Here is a 26619-nt window from a genome sequence, read left to right on the forward strand (position 1 = left end):
TGGAGTAAGTTTGGGCCAAATCGGAGACATGACGGTTTTTGTCCAAATCCGTGGGTTAACCCCTTTGGTCATTTTGAGGGTCATTTTGCCCACTTGTCCCGATTGGGTCACCACCTCAGCTACAGGTCGAGGGCCACCAGGGCTCTTGCGGATCGCACTTAGATACTGCTCAGGCTAAAAGTACGGGCGCCAACAGGCGGAAATGAGAGGGGAAAATGACACAAACACAAACAAATTTGGCTGGTCGCCACAACCTCGCCCTTGGGTCCAGGTTCCCCACGTCTACCTCGCTGTGCCCTGTGGACGACTCTCTCCCTCTGGAGTAAGTTTGGGCCAAATCGGAGACATGACGGTTTTTGTCCAAATCCGTGGGTTAACCCCTTTGGTCATTTTGAGGGTCATTTTGGCCACTTGTCCCGATTGGGTCACCACCTCAGCTACAGGTCGAGGGCCACCAGGGCTCTTGCGGATCGCACTTAGATACTGCTCAGGCTAAAAGTACGGGCGCCAACAGGCGGAAATGAGAGGGGAAAATGACACAAACACAAACAAATTTGGCTGGTCGCCACAACCTCGCCCTTGGGTCCAGGTTCCCCACGTCTACCTCGCTGTGCCCTGTGGACGACTCTCTCCCTCTGGAGTAAGTTTGGGCCAAATCGGAGACATGACGGTTTTTGTCCAAATCCGTGGGTTAACCCCTTTGGTCATTTTGAGGGTCATTTTGCCCACTTGTCCCGATTGGGTCACCACCTCAGCTACAGGTCGAGGGCCACCAGGGCTCTTGCGGATCGCACTTAGATACTGCTCAGGCTAAAAGTACGGGCGCCAACAGGCGTCCACTGTTGTCGACTTTCTCCCATTGGGCAAAGTTTGGGCCAAATCGGTTGCATGTCGTTTTTTGCCAAAATCCGTGCAGATTTTTGGGGTTGATTTTGGTCACCTGCTCCGATTTACCCTCCATCTCACCCTCAGGTGGATATGGGCCAGAGCTCCTGTGGGATCCACTTGGACCTCACGCCGGCCCGTACATCCGAATATCATCTGATGCGGCTTGACATCATATTTTTCTGGTGTTTGATCAAACATTTTGGTGTTTAATGATTTTTTTTTTTGTTTGACCAAATGACAAGACATCTTGTCATCGGAGTTTAAAGGGTTAAAGCATTGGCTGCATGCTACCATGCAATTAATCCTCCACAATATCTCCCTCTCATCCATGCAAACTGGAGTGTTGGCTAATGCCAGTTGTTCAGGTGCATGGTAACTATTCAGTAACAGAAGGAATTGCTCCATAATCCAGAAACAAATATCTAGTGACGGTTCCAATCGTAACTTTAAAATGTTTACTTGTAAAGCAACATTAATGTTAAAATCTACTTCCTTCTCAAGCAAAGTTGGGTAGAGGTTATGTTATCGTCATCCATGTCTTCTTAAGGTTAATGTAAACAAAGTGTAGAGTATTAATTTTATGAACTCATTATTTACAATCCTTAAGTACATTTCAAATAGTACTGCCACATGAAAATATGGGCTTTGTGATTGTTGCATCTCAATATATACTATTAGTAATCTTCACTTACTATAACATGACAGTGTGGATGATGTAATTAATATTCTCATGAATATATCTAACAATGAAAAGGATGAAAATATGCCTATGTGAAGAACATGAAAAAATAATAGTATTTCAAGGACTGTGTGTGTGTGCTGTGAAAATGGTTCTTATCGGCATAATTTTGGGTTTAGCCAGAATCATCTGAAGAAAAACAAAGCAACAAGTGCAGTGAAATAAAGGAAGGAAAAAATTAATTAGATTTTTTTGAGGTTCTGTGAAATTAGAAGAGCAAATGAATGATGAAATGTTGTGTTGTCCAACTTCACATGGAAGGTAAACAGTGGTAATGCAGTTGGAAAGTGACAATACAAACAACTTTATGTGCAGCTTTACATGGAAAACCTGAAATATATAAAATAACACTTATTTGCACATGATAGTTATAACATATAAAAGGTACTAGTGAATTTAAAGCTTGATAGATATGACTAAAAGTTATGAAATATACATAAAAGTAAAGTCCTTCCTATATTTATAAAACTTATTTGCACTTATGCCTAAGAATCAATGTAAATATATAAACATGATTAATGGTTGCACAGAAATTTTTACATCAATTTTAACCTTATTTTATTTAGGCCACTGTCAGGTAATCTGAGCTATACAAACAGCCTCTACCTCACCCCTAACTGTTAGTTGTCTCTTAATTTCTACCACCATCGTCACTCATTTCTGGCTGCTGCCTAATCACTTTATTCAGCTAGGGATATTAACCCCCACTCCCCAACCAATAAGTTAAATAAGGAAGCTCAATTTGTTTCTAATAGGTGTAGTTAATCTTGTGGAAGATCCTGATGGGGTTCTCTTTGCTGGGGAGCCACTAATTCTGGAGACGCCTAAGGGAGATTTGTTCCATGTGGTACTCAGTCGTTTTGACCGCCTGACACCAGCCCTGGGCAAAGTGCTCGGTGTTTGAGGGCGAGTTCGTTTTGGGGTTGTAGGAGTGCAAGGTAGGCCACGTGGTCGTCGTGGAGAGTTGCACATTACTAAGGGTGTCTTGGTTTCAGAGAATATTGTAGAACTCCGTACATACTCATTTTTACTCCGCCTTTGAATGCCAGCCTGGAAAGGTAATTTAAAGTTGGTAAATAGAGATCCCTTTAGACTGTATCCACTTATCCATTTACAACCACTCTCCACTAACACTTTGTCTCTCATCTTCCTTCCACATTGTCCCCTTTCAACCACAGCCTCCTTCACCCCATCCATCCATCTCATACTCAGTCTTCCCCTCATTCACATCAATTGTTAGTCTCTTATTTTTTCCATATGCCCAAACCATCCCAGCATTCTTTCATCTACCTTGTCCGCAAGTTCCCTTTCCATCCCTACTCTGCCTCACCTTGTTTCTCACTCTACCCATCATCCTTGCAACCCCATCATACTTCTCAAACTTTTCATCTCTATCAAATATCTTTCTTTTTTTTTTTCATTCTGCCTCCCTTATGTCCCAAGTCTGCCCTAAAGCCACAATCACCCCTTCATATAGCCTTGTCTTTTATAGAGACCATGCAGTGACCTGATGAGGTATTTCTAAATGAGGCAGAGATTCCAGTGATAGTAGAAGGAATACAGGAGGAGCCGCCAGGAACAGTGAGGTAGGAGTGGCTGGAAAACCTCGCACATGAGCAGGATTTTATATGCCAATTACAGCTCATGCATGCACATATACAGTTCGTGTAGGTCAGTAACAGTAACAGTGGGTCTTCTCAACCCACTTTTGAAGTAGAGAAGGCTGTTAGATTAATTCCTACTTTTTCAAAAAGCCACCCAGAAGTTTTCCCTAGTTCTTAAAGACTGGTGATATGCCTTCAGTGGCCGCACTCGTGTTGGACTTTGCTGTTGCAACAGATTTTTAGAGTAACTGCGTTGAAAGCCTACATTTTAAAGTGGAGGAGAGCTTCAGTCGCAAAGGACTTTGAGAAACTTTGAGCTAATCCTTAGAGGATTTTTGTTTTACCGTATCGAAAGAGGTAGCCACACACCTGTGATGATATGGGTTAACATCACAAACTCCTCCCTATCAGAAGGCTAGGACGGTGTCCCTCACAGAGGGATTTGTAGCTTGGAATTTAATGAACCATGACACCCGTCAGATAGGGAATTTAACGCATTCAGAGGCTGCCACCACAGCCAATAAATTTGTCAAAGCCCAAAAGGATGTACATTTGCCCCACCAATCTAGTGGATCAATTAATCAAGCCCAATCAAAGGGGATGCTGGTGTTCCTTTATTTTCGGAGACTGCGTGTTAGTTCTTCCCCAGATGAGATTTTTTCTGGAAGACTGATTGATTGCAGCCCAGAGGGAGCATGAGGGTTACCATGAGAGGGTCTCTGTGGAGTCTTTAGAGACTTCCATTTGCCTCAAGGGCCCGGCCAAACAAGCTGAGGACGAGGTAGAGATCAAGGACAACCCCCTGCAGACTTCCTCTGTGGGTTTTAAGTCTGAGAACTCCGCTACTCAAGCATCACTTGAGTCGGAACTGGGGCACCTGACCGTAGAACAGAATTGTGAGCTACTCACTGTTATGGGTAAATACCCCCAAGGTGTTTAAAGACAGCCCAGGGCAGGTCACTCACTAGCCCACGATATTGACCACTTCAGTACGATGACGCCTACGGAGGCGTCAATGAGGAGCAAGTGTGTACACGAGGATGCCAGCACCAATATCTTGATTATATATATTTTTTTGTAGTTGTAAACGAGTTACCCCTGGATTCTGTTTACTGGTTTGATCACATGTTCTGTGTCTTATTATTCAGAGTAAAAGAGAATGAGTAATACAGCAGTGACTTTATATTCTATAATGCAAGTAGTGTGATGCATATTACATATAGTCAATGCTGCGAGCGAGAATTTGAGTCGTACTGAAGTGGTTAATGTAGGTGATGCTCTACTGGTGAAGCAAAGCCCATATAGAGTGCACCCTCATAAGGCACCCTTGATACAGAAGGAGATTGCTGCTATGTTGCAAATGGGCCTATTTCCACTAAGTATGAGTGGGTGCTGTTCACCCATTTTGCTTGTGCCTAAGCCAGACAGTAGCTAGAGGTTCTGCATGGATTCCCAAAGGATAAATAAGATCACAAAGGATAAAGGAATGCATCAAGCACATAGGTAAATCAAAATTTCTGTCAAAGACAGATCTGTTGAAAGGATTTTGGCAAACTGCCCCATCTCCCAAGGTACAAGAAATTTCTTTCTCTGTCACTTTAGGAAGCTTGCTAGCCGAGTGGGTTAGTGTGTCATTACTTGCAGCGAAGGTCGAGGGGATGGCAGTTTGAATCCTGCCACCGGCAAGGTTGAACCAAGGGCATGGTTCACTAAATTCCACGCTACAAAGTTCTCTGTAAGGGGCACTGTCCTAGCCTTCCGATGGGGGGAGTTTGTGACGTTAAATCATATCACATAATCACTTTAGATCAGATATATTTTCCTTTAGTTATACCTTTTGGCCTATGTAATTCTCCATCCACTTTTCAAAGGTTAATGCACTCTGTATTGACTGGAATCAACATCAGTTTATTTACATACATACATATACCAAGGCTTTTTCCCCCTTTCAAGGGAGGTAGCCAAAAAGGGAGAGGCATAAAAACACTCCCACCCATTTCATCCCTAAATACACTCCACACCCCTCCCACCCTCCCTCTCATCTGAGCTCCGTCCCCCCTTGCATCAGTTTATTTAGACAACATTGTAGTTTTCTCAAACATGGAAAGAGCATGTTATATATATCTTTTTCTCACCATTCCCACACTCCAGTTCTAACATCAGAGTGACCCACTATGTGTTCTCGATGTACATCACAACTATTTCAACCATCACTAGGATTTTTGGCAGTTGCACACCTGTTTCTATTATTTCCTTACGTTGGTACCTCCTGGATAACGGGTCATCACGGCAGTGGACAGGATGCAGGGATGAACCATCATCAAGGAGGTGCCAAGATAGGAGGGTGGAGGGGAGTGGAATGTATGGGAAATGAAGTGGGTGGGAGTGATTTCTATGCCTTTTTCTTTTTGGCTACCCCCCGTGTAAGAGGGGAAAAAGCCTTTGGTATATGATGATGATGAAGTTAGGTCCCCTAGACACCAGGCTGGGAAGGTCTTCATACTGGTCCACAGGTTCTGGTGATCAAATTTCACTCAGTCTACGGAGCCTGGCACGTTTCCCTCAACGGATGGCTGTGCTGATGTCATTCAGAAATTTACGCCTACTTTGGTCAGTTTTAAGTATGATGTGGATTCAAGGACCTCTAAGTAATTCATTTTAGTTAAGGTAAATATGCTTTCTTGTATTTACCAGAATTAAAAGTTTTTTTTTTTTTCTTAATCCCTCCAGCAATCCTTCTTTCCCAAGGGTGCCACTATGTATGTTACATACATACAATATGCCAAAGGCCCATACAAGGGAGGTAGCAAAAAAAAAAAAACAGGGGAGGAAGGGGGGCGTATGGGAGTGCAGTATGTGGGGATGGAATGGGTGGGAATGGATTTTATGCCTTTGTATTTTGGGATTGAGGAGGGATTGAGGAAGTTGGTGACAGAGTTTGGGAGAGTATGTGATAGAAGAAAGCTAAAGATAAATGTGGGTAAAAGTAAGGTGATGAGATGTACAAGGGGTGAAAGTGGCAGTAGACTGGAAGTGAGCATTAAGGGAGAGCGACTGGAGGAAGTGGATAGTTTTGGATACTTGGGTGCAAATGTGGCAGGAAAAGGTGGAGTGAAGGTGGAGGTAGAATGTAGATTGAGAGAAGCGAGTAAATACCTTGGTTGATTAAAGAGTGTAATGAGGAATAGACATTTGGGAATGGATGCTAAGAGAACTGTATGAAGGAGCGATTGTGCCAACAGCACTGTAGGGGGCAGAAACATGGAACATAAGAGAGGAAGAGAGGAGTTTGAATGTGTTTGAGATTAGGTGTCTGAGAAGTATGATGGGGGTTAGAGGAGAACAGGGGTGGAAAAGGAGCTGGGAGATAGGGTTGATGAAAGAATATTAGGATGGTTTGGACACATGGAAAGAATGAGTGAAGAAAGACTAGTAAAAGAGGTATGGAAGGCAGATGTGGAGGGAGTGAACATGAGGGGACGTCCTAGGATGAGGTGGATGGATGGGGTGAAGGGGGTTTTGGGGAAGAGGGGAATGTCTGTTGAGGAAGGACGGGAGAGGACAGAAGACAGGGGTGAATGGAGAATGGTTGTATATGGATGATGTGATTGCATGAGGTGGAATGGGCGGGGGGATGGGGGGTGAGGTAGTATGTGTGAGCAAAATTTGATGCAGCCCAAAGGGATTTCTCCCTGTCTTCTCCTTTTACAAAGGATTTACAAAGGCGGAGCATACCGACAGGAGACCTTTTGATCCATTTATGCATGGGGGGATGTAGAGGGGGGGTCGCCAATTTAATGAAGCGGCCTTGCTGTGGATGTGCTGTGTCTTGCGACACTGCTTCTGACCTAGGGCAGTGGACAAGGTGCAGGGATGACCCGTCATCCAGGAGGTGCTAAGATAAGAGGGAGGGTGGAGGGGTGTGGAGTGTATTTAGGGATGGAATGGGTGGGAATGATTTTATGCCTTTTTCTTTTTGGCTACCTCCCTTGTAAGGGGGAAAAAGCCTTGGTATATGTATGTATGTACGTATTTTGGCTATCTCCCTTACGTAAATTAAGGCACAATTTTCCCAGTCTTTATGCATTGTCCGTCTCACTCATCTGCCTGGTGGCTACTTTTTCTTAAACCTGTTGAATTTTGTTTTGGCTTTAACAATAAGCACAGATTCATTTGAATTTGCTCTAAATATTAAACAGTAAATAAGAAGACCTTAAATTAATTAAATTATTTTTTTCTCTGATGTTCTTTCAATCGATCCTGGAATATTAATCAAGTATTACTAATTATCAGTCTTATAACTAAAATTTTAAAGACCATGACTTGTTCATGCAAGACATTCAAGTAGAAATACATGCTTTGTTGTGTACTGGGTCAGTCATGTGTGAATAGGTTAGCCAAAAGGGGAGGCATCAAATCAGTTCAATATAAATTTATTAAATAATTGAAGTGCATTAAAACAATATATAGAACATATTAACCTCTTCAATACAAGTCAAATTCTTACACACAGCATCGGATCCCTGAAGTGCGACAGTGCATCACAATGCTCACATTATAAAATAGTCCTTCCCGAATTACTCGTTCTCTTTTACCAAGTGATAACACAGAAAACGAGATCAAGCTATTTCGTAGAATTTGGAGGTCACTAAGGTGCTACTACAAAATAAATATAAACAGAATGCCGATGCTGGCATCCTCGTATATCCACTCATGCCTCACAACATCTACATAGGAGTCGTATTGAAGAGGTCAAATGCATATTTCATTAAAAACTTTAAATATAAATAGATCCATAAAATACATATAAATAAAATATCTAAAACCTAAGGGAAACTTGTCTGCGGACCCATTTCTTCTTCAAAATCTGAAAATTTAAAATATCACTTTTGAGAGATGATATCTAAATGGAACATCACCCTTGCACATTTGATACAGTGTTGTCAAAACATCAAGCAAAAACAAACTCTACACATACATGCATGTATCCAGTGACCTTTCCCTCTAATGAAGGGGTAGCCAGACAAGGCATTCATCCCCCTGGATGAAATAGGCAGCATGTTTGTAAGAAGAAAGATGGATGTGTTAGCATTAAGTGAAACTAAGCTGAAAGGAAAGGTGATTTCAAGTTTAGAAGTGTGGTGGGGAGGGTGCCAGGAGTGAGGAGGGGGCAAAGGAGGGAAGGGTTCACTCTGCTGGTGAGTGACAAGATCGGAAAAATCATGGAGTGGAGTAGAAGTATCTTGAAGGTGTTTATGTGGATGAAGATGAAAGTAGGATGGGAAATGTGGGGTTTTTGTAAGCGATTATCATCCTGGTAGTGAAAAGCACAGTCATTAGTTTTTACAAGAGTAATAGAGCCTGTGTTAGGATTGGAAATGGAGAAAGGATGGTTTCAGGTAAAGGTGTGAACAATACTTACTGAAAACTGAGAGTATGTAGACGTTTCTCTGGATGACGAGTCTGTCCCACTATTGACGTTGTGTTCTCTCAGAACGGATGACTGAACCTGAAATGCAAAAAAGTTGAAGGAAGTTGCCAATTTAACGGAAATTAATTAGTCCATCAACGATTTTCAAAGTTAACTTAAAAAATTAACCCATAACAAATTTAACCTCATTAATTAACAATTAACTGTTTAACGGACTGATGCCCAACTTTGGTTTAGATATATGGACAGTGAACAGAGGACGATTATAACTAAAAAGGCGTAGGTGGACGAAGTAAACTTGGGGGAAAGACCAAGAATGGACAAGGTGAATGCCTGTAGAGCAGAGAAGGGAAAAGGTAGTTGTGAGTGTAGAGTGGTTGTGAATGGATGACAAACTGACATGGCCCAATGGGATTTCTATTTGTCTGCTATGTATTTTTTAAATGGATGAGGGGAGAGGGTTATCATGTAATGAAGCATTTTAAACAAACCAGCTTGAGTTGTTGGGTCATGCTATGGTGCTGTCCTTGCTGCATTGCATCTGGCCTGAGCAATGGATAGGGGAATAAAAAGGACAAAAGGATGTTGGGCGGGTGTGGGATAGGCGAATGGTCCACATGTATCCTAAAAGACCATCCCTGTATGAGCTTTTTTTGGTACATGTATGTATGTAATGGCTACCTCCAGTGTAAGGGAGAACAACCCTTTGGTATGTATGTATTTATTATACACTTGGTCACTTACTTGGCCAGGTGATTTGAACCCTGACGGTACTCGTGACTTCAACATGCCATTTTCATCTTGGCGCCTCAACTTGCTATGGTGCATCGACTCGCTCCGTTGAACAATCCGTCGCTTGATAGGAGGACGTGTTCCCAAGCGTGACTCTGACACCAACTGTTTCACTTTGGCATTGTGCTGTTGGTACGAAAATACTGTCATTAAGACGCTACAACATATTTTCCATTTACTTCAACAATTCATAAAATTATATTAAAAAATTTGTATACATGTGAATGGGAATGGAGTATGTGGGGAAGGCATGGGTGGGAGTGGCTTTTATGCCTTTGTTTTTTTGGCTACCTCACCTTGTTGGGGGGAGAGAACCTTTGGTATATGTATACAGGAATACCTCACTATATGACCGAGTGCTATAAAGTAGGTAAAACAAACGTTGGGTGTATATGAAAGCCCCAGGCAAAAATTGAGGCAGGGATTGACAGGGCCCATGAACACAACCCCCCTATTTACATGTAAAAACCCACCTCGATATACGAATTTTCGCATTGCGACCAGTCAGCTGAGAACACAACTCTGTCATATAGGGTGGTATTCCTATATATATTTAATAATAAAGATATACAGACCCTTTCCTGTCTTTCTTGGAGTTTCTGATGATTGTACTCTTCCCACTGTAGCCTGATGAAGTCGGTAAGAGAGGTGCCCCTAATTTGGAAAACTTTCCCATGATCCAACTCCCACTTCAACACCATTTCATCTAACGTCTTCTCAATCTGTGGCAGAGTCTGTAATATCAAAGAGATTCTTAGAGAAGGAAAATTATTCTCTTTTAAACTTGCCAACTCACTCACTCACACATGCACAAAGAAATGCAAAATACCGGACATGGACCAAAGTACGAGAAGACATGAATTACAAATTGGAAAATGAAATAATAGCAAAATTGAAGGAGGAAAAGGACCTAGGTATCATAATCAAAGATGAACTCTCACTTGATGCATGCATACAGAAAATAACATATCTATATCTGTTGAAAAATTTATGGGTGGCATTTCACTACATGGATGAGAAGAAGAAGAATCACTGAAATTTTGACAATGCCCAGACTGGAATATATACCACTGATGAGGTCACCATAGTTAAAGAAGTATACAAGATGCCAACCAAGATGATCCCTAGTCATATATGAGCAAAGACTGAAGGATCTGGGACTTCCCACTCTGGAGGAGCAAAGAGAGTTAATGATAAAGAAATCTAAACCAGAAACAGGGTTTGAGAAAGTTACAGAAAATAAAGAAAGAAAGGAGAGAGAGAGAGAGAGAGAGAGAGAGAGAGAGAGAGAGGGAGTGAGAAAGAGAAAGAGAAAGAGAGAGAAAAAGAAAGAAAGAGAAAGAGAAAGAGTGAGAAAGAGAGAGAGAAAGAGAGAAAGGGAGAGAGAGAAAGGGAGAGAGAGAAAGGGAGAGAGAGAAAGGGAGAGAGAGAAAGGGAGAGAGAGAAAGGGAGAGAGAGAAAGGGAGAGAGAGAAAGGGAGAGAGAGAAAGGGAGAGAGAGAGAAAGGGAGAGAGAGAGAGAGAGAGAGAGAAAAGAGAGAGAGAGAGAAAGAGAGAGAGAGACTACCCATATACTTACCTTTTTGACCCAATTACGCTCCTTTTCCTCCTGAAGGAGCCGGCAGCCCCGGTTCCCGAAGAGCCGATTGGGGTTGTTGGCATTCCCTTCAAGCTCTTCCAGCTTTATCCACAGCTATTGCACCAAAAACATTGATGCGATCAATAATATAATAATAATAATAAATCTATTTGGCAAAGAATCAATATACATAAAGTGCAGATGATGACAAGAACACATAGTTCGAAATAATAATTGCAAATTGCTGAGGATAACACAAAAAAGCATGTACGCTCATTTCCATTATGGTCCTCACAATAAAGTGATGATATGTTTTAACAGCACAAACTCCCCCCTATTAGTAGGCTAGCCTAGGACAGTGCCTTTCAATGCGACAATAAAAGTAACCCCACTCACCTTCTGGTGTTTTTCAAACAACTCGAATATATCAATGTTTGAGTTGTAAAGACTCTTCAAACGTTTCACCTCGGTATCATGCTGGTACAAAGCTTCTTCCGAGTACACATCTGGAAATTTAACAAAATAAACTCACATTTATATAAGTTCAAACTTTCTTCTTGACAACATAATACTTTTCTAACCTCTTGTATACAATGACAACTACATATGCATCATGGGCTGCAAGTCGGGTATAGGAAAATGCCGGCATCGGCTTTATTATATTTATTTTGTGGTAGCCGAGTACCCCCGTATTCTGTGAATAGGCTTGATTGCATTTTCTGTGATGTTATACTTATTCGGCAGTAACTTTATATTTTGTAATGTGCATATTCTGATGGATCATCATACACCAGGCAACCTGATGTGCACATGAATATTTGACTTGTACTGTTCATGTGGCCGCCCTCGGAAGGGTCGTTGTGGCACAATGGTACAGCCTTCGTCTTATAATGAGAAAGCCACTCGAACAAGGTTCAAATCCCATTAGGATAGTTTATTTCCAAATATCATAATAACACAAAATACTTGTCAGAAGACTAGCCTGCATAAAGGATTTGATGCAATACAGTACATACCATGTTCATGTGGGCACCTTCAGAGGGGTCATTATGGCACGATGGTACAGCCTTCGTCTTATAACAAGAAAGCTGCTCAGGCAAGGGTTTGAATCCCAGGATAGTATATTTCCATTCTATCTATCTATATATATATATATATATATATATATACACACACACACACACACAAAATAAATAAATAAATAATAAAAAAGAACATTCTGAATGTTGGAAGCTGTTGTATTCTCTACATCTTCAACATCCCATTCTCTGATTAAGATTTCTTAGCCTTGTTCTCATATAATGGAACCAAACCCTTTGCTGAATTGGATGATAAGCACTACCTACATTCATATACTAAAGTTTTTCCCCCCTTACAAGAGAGGTATCCAAAGTCAAAAGGCATAAAATCCACTCCCACCCATTCCATCCACACATACTCCACTCCCATTCACCCCCCTCTTATCTTGGTTCCTCCTGGATGACAGGTCATCCCTGCATCTCCCCCACTGCCCTGGGTCAGAAGCAGTGCAGCAAAACACAGCACATCCACAGCAAGACCACTTCATTTAATCAGCAACCCCCCCCTCTCCATTCCCTCATGCAGAAAAAGAGAAGACGGGGAGAAATCCCTTCTGGCTGCATCAATTTATTATTCACACATACTCCCTCACCTTCCTTACCCTACCCCCTCCTTTCCATGCATCACAGCATCATCCATACACAACAACCATTCTCCATTCACCCCTATCTTCTGTCTTCTCCTGTCCGTCCTCAACAGACATTCCCCTCTTTCCCAATGCCCCTTTTACCCCATCCATCCATCTCATCCTTGGTCACCTCCTCATGTTCACTACCTACCTGTATTATATTTATCTCCATGGCACTCCTTTGGTAACTAATTGATTACTTTCTTCCTCACCTTCATAATATGGGGCAAATCCTTTTCTCTCTTCTTCGCCACAATAACACTTATCCCACCAGATCTCCAACTCCCGTCTCAGCTCAGCAATAAACTTTTCCATGTTCTGATGTTTCAACTCCTCCAATTGCTCATGTTGCTGCTGTAACTATAATACAAAGAAATTAGGATCCGTTATGACAGGTAACAAGTCCTGTGCTCTAATTCACGTCTCAATGTCAACGACCAAAGTATGTTTGGCTCTCCCGTCTTTCCACAACCATTACCAAATATTGTACCCTTGTATTTGGAACAGTGTAATTACAATTACACATGCCTATTCACAGGTTCATTTTCAAGTCAAACAGACTATCAGTTGCTTGAATTAACCTTAAGAAAAAAGACACAAAGGCTTACAATCTTTAGTGAAGATGGAGTGTATCCTGTCAAGGATGAATCATGCAGATGTCTTTCACTTTTGTCAATTTTTAGTCGTTCCCAGAGGAGCAGAATCTTCTCTTTCAATTCTATCATTTCTTTTTCAATAGATTTGCACTGTAACAAATCGATGAATTCTATTATAGTATAACATTATGAGAGTAATTTAACCCTCTCTTAAATTAATCTAGGTATAATCACATTGTGGAGCGGAGTTAAAACGAGAGGAAGAAAAGGGCGGTGGACAGGAGTGACATGAGTGGGAGTGGGAGTGGGTGTGGGTGTGGGAGTGTGCAAACTGTCAAATCCTCACTTCTTTTCTTCCACCTTTTGCTTCTCCCGTTTTCTTGTTTACATTTCATGTACCAACTTTGTCAACTTTATCACTCCTTTCTAGAAACACCCATTCTTGCTGTACTCCTGTTTAATTCTAATTCTTCATAACATCTCGTATTTCTTTTGGTTCTGAGTATTCTTTTTTGTATCCATTTGGTCACCTTCCACTTTTCTTAGCTTCCCTCCTCCTCCACTTTACCTCCACTCAATTTCCCTTCAAGATCTGATATTTCCATGAATACATATACGTCTAGAGCTCTTTCGACCCTTCTGGATACCACCACATGGTCCATTATCACCCTCTTGATCACCAGTCCACCCAGCACCCTATTCCATATTGCCACGCCACTGCCAACCACTTAGACGACACCTATGTAGGCATCACAAGCCACAGGTAAGTATACAAGAATACCAGTGTTGGCATCTTGATTATATTTATTTTGTATTTGTAGCCGAGTGACACTCGAATTCTGTGAACAGGCTTGATCATGTTTTCTGTGTTTATCATTACTCAAAATGAAGAACAAGGAATACAGCAGTGACTTTTTTTTTTTTTTTTTTTTTACTAGGGACCTGGTTGGAGTTATCCTCCTAGACCAAATTATAAAAAATTTAGTGTAGTGGAATCTCTGTTCTCCCAACTCTATCCCCTTTAGCCACCTTCTACAACATACATGGGGTCACAGTGACAGCATTCTTCTCCCCCCTCACCACAAGATGATCAGGAAGAGGTTGTTGTGAAAGTAGTAAAGAATAGGTACAAGGGGACAGCAATAGTACATTAATATAAGATATACTACATGCAATGAAATCTGAGATGTTAATTCAATTTACTATGTAGTAGCTAAGAGGAAGAACGACATTCCAGTATTTACCTTGGCCTCCAGCTCTGCATGAAGTACTTTCATCTGCTGAATGTTTTCAAGAGAAAAGACAAACAAATCCTCTACATCTGACAAGACACTTTGTTCAAAAGAAGTGCTGGGTGACCTCTCCAGCTGCTGCATCATATGCTGGATACTGGACTTCAACTGTCGGAATGTGGACTTGCGATGATCCTGTACAGGAAAACTGCATTAATCGATCACATTACAACTTTTACCAAAATTTGAATTGTGTGACCAGTTGTCCACTTTTATGGGACCATGGTTCCCTTATGATAACTTGTGATGATGATATGCTTTAACGTCACACACTCCCCCCCCCCCCTATTGGGAGGCTAGGACGGTGCCCCACACAAAGGGCTTTGTAGCATGGAACTTAATGAACCATGCCTTTGGAGCTTCCACATACTAATCTCCACCATTGAACATCTTAACAATAAAGCTTACATTTCTATTTATATTATGCATAGTTAAATTTGAATTAGACTAGGACTGTACAGATTAACAATGGTTAGGTAACATTTCCTGAATTAAGATATGCCTCACTGTCCATACAATTTTGTCCTCTGTTAGGCCCCTTTTCAAAAATCAATGTCCTATTCATGTAACAGGGTGCTGGGATGACCCGTCATTCAGGAGGTGCTAAGATAAGAGGGAGGGTGGAGAGGTGTGGAGTGTTTTCAGGGATGGAATGGGTGGGAATGACTTTATGCCTTTTCCTTTTTGGCTACCTCCCTTGTAAGGAGGAAAAAGCCTTGGTATATGTATGTATAACGGCAAACCTACATCTTTTCATATGCTTGAATCATTTCATGAAAAAAGTATTTACAAGTTTTGCTGACTGGAAACCAGCAGCCCCACACTGTAAAACAACAGTTCTTGGGTTCTGAAAAGAAATATTAGATGACGTCTGTGCTATATTAGTATTGTAGTAGTAGGAGGAGGAGGAGAGTGGTTGCTAGCTGACAGATCTCTTTTGTTTGAAGGTAATTTACCCACGGGGTAGGCTCAGGACACGAAGACATTCCCCCACTTTAATGTCTGCCCTTTCGATTAAATAAAAATTTGTATTGAATGGCCTCACTTAAGGGATTAATTAATGCTGACATACTTTAGTTAGATCCAAGAGGTGCCAAGACAAGAGGAGGGGAAGAAGGTAGAGGGGAGTAGAGTATGTAGGGGATGGAATGGGTGGGAGTGGTTTCTATGCTTTTGTTTTTTGACTACCTCCTGTGTAAGGGGGAAGCCTTTGGTATATGCAAGTATCTTAAGTTAGAACCTGGGATAATAACGAACCTTTTCTTGTACAAGAGTGCGGATTTGCCTCTCTAGGTCAACGAGATCCTCTTCCGATGGAACTCTCTTCTTGGGCAGACTCAGTGGTTTCTCAGCAAGTATGCTACAAAGTTCCTTGAAATATCAACAAGTAATGAATAACACATAAAAATGCTACTAATTAACCTCTTCACTATAATGATATTCCCAAGATGAATACATGCATTTCTCAAATTGTACAAGATTCAATTGGATGTGGAGTGGAGTGTGTGGGGATGGAATGGGTGGGAGTGGTTTTGATGCCTTTATTTTTTTGCTACCTCCCTTTTAAGTGGGGAAAAACATTTGGTATACATATATGCATGTTTTTGAAATGTCATGATAAATATATTTCTTTAATTTCCATCTTATTTCAAATACCATGATTAGGAACTATTCAAACTTCACATTTGCCCAGGTGACTCACACAAGCAAGTCCCCTCATCATCTGGCATAATGTTAAACAAAACGAGGCAACCACTATGCTGAAGGCATTCTTGTCCTACTAGAGAGATATCATACAACTGAACAAAATAATCAGACATTACCTACAATAAGACAATATAACAGGTATATTCAAGTATTTTCCATCTGATGGTATACCACACAAAATAAAAACCCTCAACAAGGAGAGTGATCATCCTTACCATGCAACTTCCTTAACTGATTTCATTCTGGCTACTTCTATACAAGTTGGCTTGGGGAATAGCATAGTGTAGGTGATTTATGAAATTTTTGGCTTCAAGGCCAAGTGCCGGAGCCGGTAGGCCATTCAACACAGTGTAGGGGTCTATAGGCCACTTCAACTCGTGTAAAAATCATCTTACCTTCTCCTCCTCCTGTAGTTCATCTATCCTTAACTGCCTTTCTTTCACAATATCATTCAGTCTTCTAACCTCCTTCTCCAGGATACTGTACAGCTCAATGGGTTTGCTGTCCTCTGGCACATCAGCTGGGGAGCCGATGTTAAGTTCCTGAATAGGAATACGAAAACCCTTAGTTTAACCATCAAGGAAAATTACAATATGTACCACCATTTTCTTTATGCTGCAGGTATTACTGTCATGTGAGTAAACCTTACAATCCATCAAGGATGAGACAGTTGGTGTTAAGGTACAGATGTAAAACACAAATCGTTTCTTTTTTATTCCAAACCGTACGTTCTTACCACAAGGCCACAAATTACAACTTATTCCTTCTCCAACTCATTTCTTGTACACCTCTTTCAGGGAACAGGTCATCTTAGTCCATACATTTTTGTTAGTCACTGTCACCCACATACATCTTCATTTGATAAAATCCATTCATTTCATTTAACTACCTTTTCCTTGATCTACCCTTCCCTGCCACTCAGCACCAATTCATGCATCCCTCAAGAATATTTAAATCAGACTTTTCTCACTCCTTTCCACCATATCAATATACAATGTGGTGTGTGTGTATTTGTGATTCACCCATCCTGTGATCAACAGCCATTACCCTCCTGGATGAGAGCTCAGACCTCGTACATGGACACCACTCTCAATTTCCCTTCCACCAAAAAATGATCAGACACTCACTCCTAAAAACAGTAATGTCCATAACTCTTCCTCACCTTCATTTAGATACCACTACATAGTTCATTGATGCTCTATCATCTACCCTTCCCTCCATCACTCTTACTCATGTATACTTATTACTGACTTCATGAGCACTGTGTTTGCTGTCATTAATGCCTTCCTAAATATCTCCATCATCCCTCCATTGATATTTTTACCCAGTACCCCAAACCTCCCTACTACTCCATTTAGATGGAGTAGATGTAGATGAATTAATAAAAAATATGATGGTTAAATGAGTGGGGTTTCTTATGAGTGTGGGTGTGGTACAGAGGAGAGTACAAGGAAACATAGGCAGTATGTTCGCGAGTAGAAAGAAGGATGTGTTGGCATTGAGTGAAACAAAGTTAAAAGGAAAGGACAAGTTTGAGTTTCGAAATATAGTGAGGAGGGTGTCAGGAGTGAAGAGATAGGCGAGTATGTGATGGAGTGGAAGGTTTCTTCAAAGTTAATGTGAATGAAGGTAATACTGGAAAGGGAGATGTGGGTTTTTGTAAATGCATATGAGCCTGAAGAGTGTAGAGGAAATGGAGACTTTTTGGATAGATTTAAACCAGTGCATAGAGGGTTTAGATAGAAATGTCAATGTAGTGGTATTGGTAGATCTCAATGCTAGAATAAGATGAACCAATAGACGGAGTGGTTGGGAAGTATGGAGTACCAGGAAAAAATCAGTGGAGAGCTGATGGTGGAGATGCGTCTAGAAAGAGTCAATTATACCTAACAGTGTTTAGGAAGAAAGTCACACATAAGTACATATGGGAGAGGGTGGTGGATGGAAGGGTGGTAGATAGGGCTCTAATGTACTATATAGAGGTACCCAGAGGAGTAGGATGAGTTTTGGATGTACATGTTCTTAGGATAGAGAGTGAGGGAATATATCATTTCTTGGAAGTTGAGTGGAGAATAGATGGAGAAAGGGGAAAAGAACAGAGGGTAGGAAGGTGATTAGAATGCACACATACAAGGTTGGGAGGCGATTAGAGTAAAATGCTTACATAGAAAGAAAAGGGGAAGAAGTACAAGAAGCTGAGAGAAGAGTGGGAGGAAGTGAAGGATAAAGAAGTAGGAGTGGAGAAGAAATGGTCATGTTTCAAGGAGGGAGTCACAAGGTGTACAAAGTTATTAAAATGATGACAGCAGGTAAGGCACCTGGGTTAGACAGGAGTCATGTGGAGTCTAATAAAGGGAGGTACAGTGATGGAGGACTGGCTGGTGAGGTGGTTTAATGTTTGTCTAAAAGAGGACATTGCCCCTTACAGAGGACTCTGTAGCATGGAATTTAAAGAACCATGCCCCTGGTTCAACTCTGCCAATAACATGGTTTTAACCACCATTCCCTCAACCTTCTCCACAAGTAACTATGCCCTAACCCCAATCAACCAGCAAGCTTCCAAGAAACGGTATACCTATAGTAAACCATTCCCTCTCAAACAAGGTCAGATGTAGACTGCACGTAGAGAAAACAGTTTGTTTCCCAGCGAACACAAGATTCACTGGCACCATGTGATGCCACAAAAATAATTCACAGGTAACCTTTGCTGCCACAAGAAGAATGTTCAATCTTGAAAATTTTAACTCACCGCTGAGAGCACTTCAATTCTGTGTCCATATTCATAAATTTGTTTGAAGAGATTGTCCCTTCTTGCCCTTTCTTCATCCTCCAATTCTTTGAAAATAGTCTAAAAGTTTGAGAAAGAAGAAAAATTAACTTTAATGAATTCCTTACTTTTGGTAATGCTTTTTCAAATACAGTAGAACCTCTGTTCTTGACCACAATCTGTTCAAGAGAACTGTTCCTGAACAGATGTGGTAAGGGACAAAACAAATTTATTGATCTCCTGGATACAGCTTTATTAGGGTGAGATTTTCCCACAAAACTTTGAATTTTGCACCATTTTCCAATTGGGTTGGTCGAGAACAAAATCCTAAATTATATTTGATCAAGAACCAATCTGTTCCACTATAAAGACCTTCTAAAAGCAAGGTTCTACTGTATTGTCAACAAGCAAGAGATGTTTATCAAAATGTGTCATTTTGGGTAAACGAGACAAATTTATACATAAACATGTGAATGTTCTCAATAACAACCCCAACTAACATGTCCACCCTACTGTGACAGATACATAAAAACTTGCCTCTATTGTCCGATATAAAATATGTGCACGATCCTTCTGAGCCTCTTCATCCAGACCAATTTCCTCCCACAGCTGCTTCATAGCAGCAGTTGCAGAACGAATAACTAAGTACATTTCATCCTCCATCCTGTTCAAAAGAGAATAATTTTATTTACATGGCAACTCAAGAACAAACAGCAATAAGCACGATACTATCGTGTCTGATGTGAAGCTCAACAGCTGCACATATCTTTATTAGACAGGAAAAATCAAACTAACATTCATTCTATTAACACCTGTGATTAAATTCACACAGCTGTGGAGCTGCCTAGTGTAGGTCTTATGGTCTCTTGCAGTCTCCTTCATTCTTATGTTCTTAAAGCATATCGCAAGCAAATTCTGTCTGCCATACATTTAGAAAAATAAAAGATCATCATCAGGACTGGGTGATTGATACATGACTATGTCTTACAGAGGCGGTGGAAACAAGAAGCATGAAGGACATGTGTAGATCAATCAACCAATCTGTTACCCAGGACATTACAAGATGAGGTGTTCAGTGTCTTCTATATGGTGGTTGGATCTAGGACAGTTTGATTCTATGATCAGGCTTATTCAGTATCAATACTGTTTTATTAGTGGATGGTGTCCCAAGTTCAACACGTGGTTACTATGGCAGCAAAAGCCAACAGTAGACTAGGTGTTGTAACTTTGAATACTTAAGGACGGCGTACCGATTCAGAAGGGTAAAAAATTGTGAAAATGAGCACAAAAATAGCTTGATATGTTGGCAACACCTCAGCGAAGTTTCGGAGATATTGCGCAATTTTTACTATGTTTTTGGGCAAAGAAATGTGAAATACCTCTTTTGTTTACATTATGACGTCACATACACATGTTCATGATATCACAATGTAATCTACGTAAGTAGCAATAATAATTTGTTTATAACATCGTGTGATGTTCTGGAGACTTCTGGCATGTTCTCTACTACTAGTGATAGTGAAAACGAGCATGGCAGTGTGTTGTAGAAGTGTGTGGAGAGAAAGTAACACTTCACCACTGACGGATTATTCTCTTTTATCATGTGATCTCGTATGCTACATAACTGCAGCCATGCCTAAACCATCCAAGAAAGTACTAAGAAGACAGGAGTTGCTGGACCTTAGAAGAGGAGATATGGCAAAGGCCAATAAAGGGCGGAGAAGTAAGCCGGCAACCACAAGCATTGATAGAGGCGAGTCACCCAAACCAGCTGATCTGCTACGCACGCCACGTTTAAAATCCACGCCTACCACACCACAGCCTGCTGACAGTGTTGACATCGCTGTACCGTCCACAGCAAGTACTATGAGGCCTGTCCTCCAGAGAATGGACAGAAAGAAGGAACTGTTTCGACCTTCTGTATTCAGACGCAAGCACCTGAAGCAGACAGATGAGCAACATTATGTACCTGGTGCATTCTAAAAGGCCTGTACCATCATGCTTTATGACCAGAAACAATGCAGAGTGGAGAAGAGGCCCATCGCTGGTAATTAGAAAACCCCACTTGATGACACAATGTTTTGGAGGTCCCAGCGGTGAGGTTGGCTCAACCGGTAAAGGCCTATCATAACACCAGTTCTTTGGACTCTGGCACACACAATGAGCCAGTTCTTTTACTATGGCTCAGCAGTTACACAGAGTAAGCCTGGTGTAATATAATGGCACCATACATTACCATTTTATTGACACCCATATGCCTCCGGAGGTAATTCAATCCTTGTGCCAAGTTAAGCAGGCGATTTCTGGAAACAGTAATTTCTATACAAAAAAAAATGACAAAATTTCCTCCAGAGTTCATCAATCTTTCTGAAAATGTCCACATTTCATTCAGTGTTTTTTCCACAAAATGACAAATTTATCAATATCTGATTATTCTAAATGAGGGTTCTGAATTTTTACCAGGAAAAAAAATTCACGAAATATTGCCGTAAACAAGACAAAAATTCAATTTACACAAATTACAAGGTAGACTTATAACTTTGTGTCATATTTCATCCCATACTACGTAGTTTGCACACAAAAATGGAGCTTTTAGTTAGTATAGTTATGGACTTTTGTTCATTTGAAAATAGGAAAAAATTTCCCTTTTTTATGAATATCGAAATTTATTACAGCTACAATTGTGTATGTAAAACAGTGAAACTTGGGGTGATTTATCACTGTGACATGCACAATTTGTGGTAGAAAAATCAGCCTTCTATCATTAATTTGAATGTCTTGTTATAAGTGGAAGTGCTATGCCGCCCAGCAGACACAGTGTCCTTCTATAAAGTATTATTTCAACCACGGTGAGCAGAAGAGTCAAATTTCCTCAGAGGTCCACCACAAACCCCTTGACAAATAAGATAAATCATTATTTATGGTGTTCATCTACATACCATGAGCCCTTTCTCCCCTTATACAGGAGGTAGCCAAGTCTCCATCACCCTTGTTAAAGCCTTTGATCCACTTGAACACCTCTATTTGATCACTTTCCACTTTGCATCTTTCTAGTGAAGAGCCCTTTCTCCCCTTATACAGGAGGTAACCAAGTCTCCATAATCCTTGTTAAAGCCTTTGATCCACTTGAACACCTCTATTTGATCACTTTCCACTTTGCATCTTTCTAGTGTAGCCCTTTCTCCTCTTATACAGGAGGTAGCCAAGTCTCCATAATCCTTGTTAAAGCCTTTGATCCACTTGAACACCTCTATTAGATCACTCTCCACTTTGCATCTTTCTAGTGTAGAGCCCTTTCTCCCCTTATACAGGAGGTAACCAAGTCTCCATCACCCTTGTTAAAGCCTTTGATCCACTTGAACACCTCTATTTGATCACTTTGCATCTTTCTAGTGAAGAGCCCTTTCTCCCCTTATACAGGAGGTAGACAAGTCTCCATAATCCTTGTTAACGCCTTTGATCCATTTGAACACCTCTATTTGATCACTTTCCACTTTGCATCTTTCTAGTGTAGCCCTTTCTCCCCTTATACAGGAGGTAACCAAGTCTCCATCACCCTTGTTAAAGCCTTTGATCCACTTGAACACCTCTATTTGATCACTTTCCACTTTGCATCTTTCTAGTGTAGAGCCCTTTCTCCCCTTATACAGGAGGTAGCCAAGTCTCCATCACCCTTGTTAAAGCCTTTGATCCACTTGAACACCTCTATTAGATTACTTTCCACTTTGCATCTTTCTAGTAGAGCCCTTTCTCCCCTTATACAGGAGGTAGCCAAGTCTCCATCACCCTTGTTAAAGCCTTCAATCCACTTGAACACCTCTATTAGATCACTCTCCATTTTGCATCTTTCTAGTAGAGCCCTTTCTCCCCTTATACAGGAGGTAGCCAAGTCTCCATCACCCTTGTTAAAGCCTTCAATCCACTTGAACACCTCTATTAGATCACTCTCCATTTTGCATCTTTCTAGTGTAAATTAAGGTGCCTAAGCTTATCCTCATAAGGTAAATTTCAGAGCCCATGTATAATTTTGGTCATTCCCTTCTGTACCGATTCAAATGAATTTATATTCTTTCCATAGGATAGAGACCAAAACTATAACGCATAGTCAAGGATGGGTCTAACTAATGCCAGATAGCTTGATAACTACCTCTGCACTTTTATTAATAATGATAGGTATTTTTTCAAAGTGCATACCTATGCAATATAGCATTAGAAAATTAAATATTTTGTAAATCATAATACATCAATGTAATATACATTTTCTCGGTGCAAATCAATAACAGAAAATGTTGCTGAAAGCAATACACAAAGTCCCAGCTACTTAGAACACAATCTTTGTTTTAATAGATTCTGAGGCCTTAGACGACAACAACAACCCTGATGGCCACTAGAATTACAGGTACTGAATTACTAAATGCAGGTTGGGTTAGAATAGAATTTATCAAACTTCAATTTCTTCAACTTCTGCATCTACCAAAACAAAGATGGCATCTCAAACAGTCGTAGCAGCTGCATTTGTTTGTGTACAGCTTTTTAGCAACTTTTCGTTATCAATTTCTGCCATGAAAAACATATCACACTGATGTACTATAATTTACAAAATTTATATTAAACTTTCTATTGCTATATCACATTAAGTGTGCACTCTTAAACATACTAGCAATAACCTAATGCTCTGTCTCAGCCATAATTCTAACCTATATCATCAACTAGCTCTTATCATTCCAAGTATTTTAACCCAATATACAAGTACTGCAAATTAGTTATAACGCCAGTAGCATGCTTACCGGTCAAAACATCCCCGGGTCATAACGTCCTCGGGTCAAAACATCCCCGGGTGAGACCAAAACGTCCCCGGGTGAGTCCAAAACGTCCTCGGGTCAAAATGCCCCAGGGTCAAAACTCCAAGTAGTATACATACATATACCAAAGGCTTTTTTTCCCCCTTACAAGGGAGGTAGCCAAAAAGAAAAAGGCATAAAAATCATTCCCACCCATTCCATCCCTAATACACTCCACTCCCCTCCACCCTCCCTCTTATCTTGGCACCTCCAGTAGCAATTTTTAAAAAACAGATTGGCAAACACCTTTATATTAACCATGCCATGTCTCTCGCATTAACCACGACAGGTTTCCAAGAACATAATCTAGATATGCCTGACCACTGGCAGACAACTATGAAAGGGAATCGGTTGATACAGCCACTCTTAGACTCCTGTAGCCAGCTGTAGCCCCATCACAAATGGGGAGAAATTCAGCAACCAGAGGCTATCCAACGGTCTTACACCAGGCAAATCAGGAATGCAGGATTTAAACTACTAGGAACGTCTCAAAAAGTTGGGGCTCTACCCTCACCAACGAAGAAGAGACCGGTATCGTGCCATCTATACATGGAAGGTAATTGAAGGAAAGGTACCTAGTCCAGCGGTACTTCATTCCCTGCAGCCTTACAGCACTGCCACTGAAAGGATCAAAACCCTGCTAGTGAATAGCCTGAGCCACGAGGGTCCAAAGATCTTTAATGCCCTCCAGAGGGATTTAAGAGACATCATCGACTGTACAATGGACAGAATCGGGGCTGGACTTAAGTTCCTATCATTGGTACCAGACAAACCACCTGTACCAGGCTACACTGCTGAATGCCGGTCAACAAACACCATACCAGAACAGGTGGCTTTAATGAAATTGGACACCAGTAATGATAATAGTGATGGATCACCGTGGATGTGAAGAGGTCTTCTAGACATCTCCAAGGAAATCCAAGTAAGTAAAGGTTCACCACCAACAATGGAATCCATTTTCAAACTATACAGAGCCAACAATAGCCACATTTAATTAAGGAATAAGGGGTACAAAAGCTAGCACATTCTTATTCTAGCTGGTGGGCAGACATGCCAAGAACATTGGGTTTTATTCCAGTACCACGCAAACACATTTTTCACTTTTCTTTTTCACATTTTTACTTTTTCTATGAAATTGTTACATTACATGTAACATTGGTTGTTAGGTTAGGTTAGGTTACTTGTTAGGAGCTACTGAACAACTAAATTTCATGTTAAATATTACTACTTGCACAATTCTGAATTTTTACTGAACTCTATTACTACACAAGTGACTCGTCATCTGCCAATATATTCAGAAGACGAAGCTGCAGTGTTGGAGCAGACCCAACAATATGGGCCTTTTCCAGGGAATCTTGGAAGTATCTGGGAGCAACACTTTGTTCAATTATGATTAATTATTATCTATCTCCTGCATTTAGTGCGAAATTGCGAAACCAGACAGGCACTTCACCAGAGTTTCAAAAACAAACTCAACTGGATAAGTGGCTGGCCACAATTATGGACTAACCACTTGTGACTTACACCGGGATACACCAGCTCCAATAACAACTCCCTCTAATCACTGACCTGTGACTCAGAGAGGAGCTGCCTGAGTACAGCGGACGTCCACGTTAGCTGAATCGGTAAGATGAAATCGGAGAAAGGTAGACTACAGGACCTGATATACCCTCGTCGTCTCCAGTCTCACACCTGTTGCAAATGAAAAACAAACAATTGGATTTATATTTTCAGTAAATATATTATTATTGAACTGCTACACCGTAGTCTAATAATAAAACTTCACATGTATAATGAAATCAAAGAAAAACAGTCATGGAAATATGATAAACAGAACTGAAAAATAGTTCCCAATCACCAGCAATTGCCTATTCCTTGCTTTACCCCAGTTGTGTAATATAACTCAACAATCTTTATATTCATTTCAATAATATGCAGCTTATACTTTTCCACTTGCACAACTACGGTAAAGTTACTATACTCACCGAATATGTATTTCAATTCCCGTATTTCGCCAAGAGTTAAACACTACAACAAATCGGTTTCAAAATAACTAACCTCTAGTAGACGCTTCACGTGATTGGTTGAAGCTGCTCCAAGGATACCAAGTAGGCTTTTGATTGGTTGAGATGTTATGGCGACTTTAGCTAAAAATTGAACAACTTTTTAATATTCTGATCAAGTGAATTGAATAATCATAAAATATATAGTGTTAATTTTCTATTATACAAAATTACAGATTAGAATTTATCCAAAAACTATTAATATTTTAAGATTTGATAATAACAGACTTTTGGTAACATAAATTACACTAGATGATATTAGTTTTGTTTCTTCAAATGTCTTTAGTGTTTCTATGGTTGTTTCCATCCTGGTTTTAAAAATAGCATTGGAGACTGAATAACATCGATATTTCAAATGATAATTGAGATTTTATATGCAAAACAAACTATAAATTGTTTTGATAGTATTTAGCATATTCACATTGTCTATAAATAGTGGCTGATGTTTGTCCTTGCATTCCATTTTTAAACTAATGAGAATATGTAAGAATAAAGATATGGAATACTGTTGAAAGAGCCCGCTAGAAATGCATTGAGCGTGATTTCCTACTGCGAGCATTCTGATCTTTACGTACCAGTGACCATTTATAGCTTCCCATCATAGCAATGTCCC

General features: G+C 40.5%; 1 protein-coding gene across 4 annotated transcripts; it reads right to left on the reverse strand.

Moving 5' to 3' along the window:
• Nucleotides 1-1453: 1453 nt before the first annotated feature.
• LOC143041424 (protein regulator of cytokinesis 1-like) lies at nucleotides 1454-26090 on the reverse strand. Of its 4 annotated transcripts, none has more exons than XM_076213271.1 (15): nucleotides 26002-26090; nucleotides 25513-25635; nucleotides 19640-19766; nucleotides 19085-19183; nucleotides 16731-16877; nucleotides 15886-15999; nucleotides 14581-14763; nucleotides 13349-13486; nucleotides 12953-13100; nucleotides 11429-11538; nucleotides 11033-11146; nucleotides 10030-10188; nucleotides 9407-9580; nucleotides 8654-8740; nucleotides 1454-2677 (listed from the first exon to the last, which is right to left on the reverse strand). In XM_076213271.1, the coding sequence occupies exons 3-15, from the start codon at nucleotides 19763-19765 to the stop codon at nucleotides 2351-2353; spliced, it is 1926 nt and encodes a 641-aa protein (XP_076069386.1). In that variant the 5' UTR covers nucleotide 19766; nucleotides 25513-25635; nucleotides 26002-26090; the 3' UTR covers nucleotides 1454-2350. The 4 variants fall into 4 exon arrangements, with proteins under 4 accessions (XP_076069386.1, XP_076069385.1, XP_076069387.1 ...); XM_076213270.1 differs by having other exon boundaries at nucleotides 25929-26022; XM_076213272.1 differs by lacking the exon at nucleotides 26002-26090 and adding an exon at nucleotides 25802-25820.
• Between the last annotated feature and the right edge of the window lie 529 nt (nucleotides 26091-26619).

This window comes from Oratosquilla oratoria, chromosome 31 (genome assembly GCF_046742065.1).
Source record: "Oratosquilla oratoria isolate Oo_2021 chromosome 31, ASM4674206v1, whole genome shotgun sequence".
NCBI lineage: Eukaryota > Metazoa > Arthropoda > Malacostraca > Stomatopoda > Squillidae > Oratosquilla > Oratosquilla oratoria.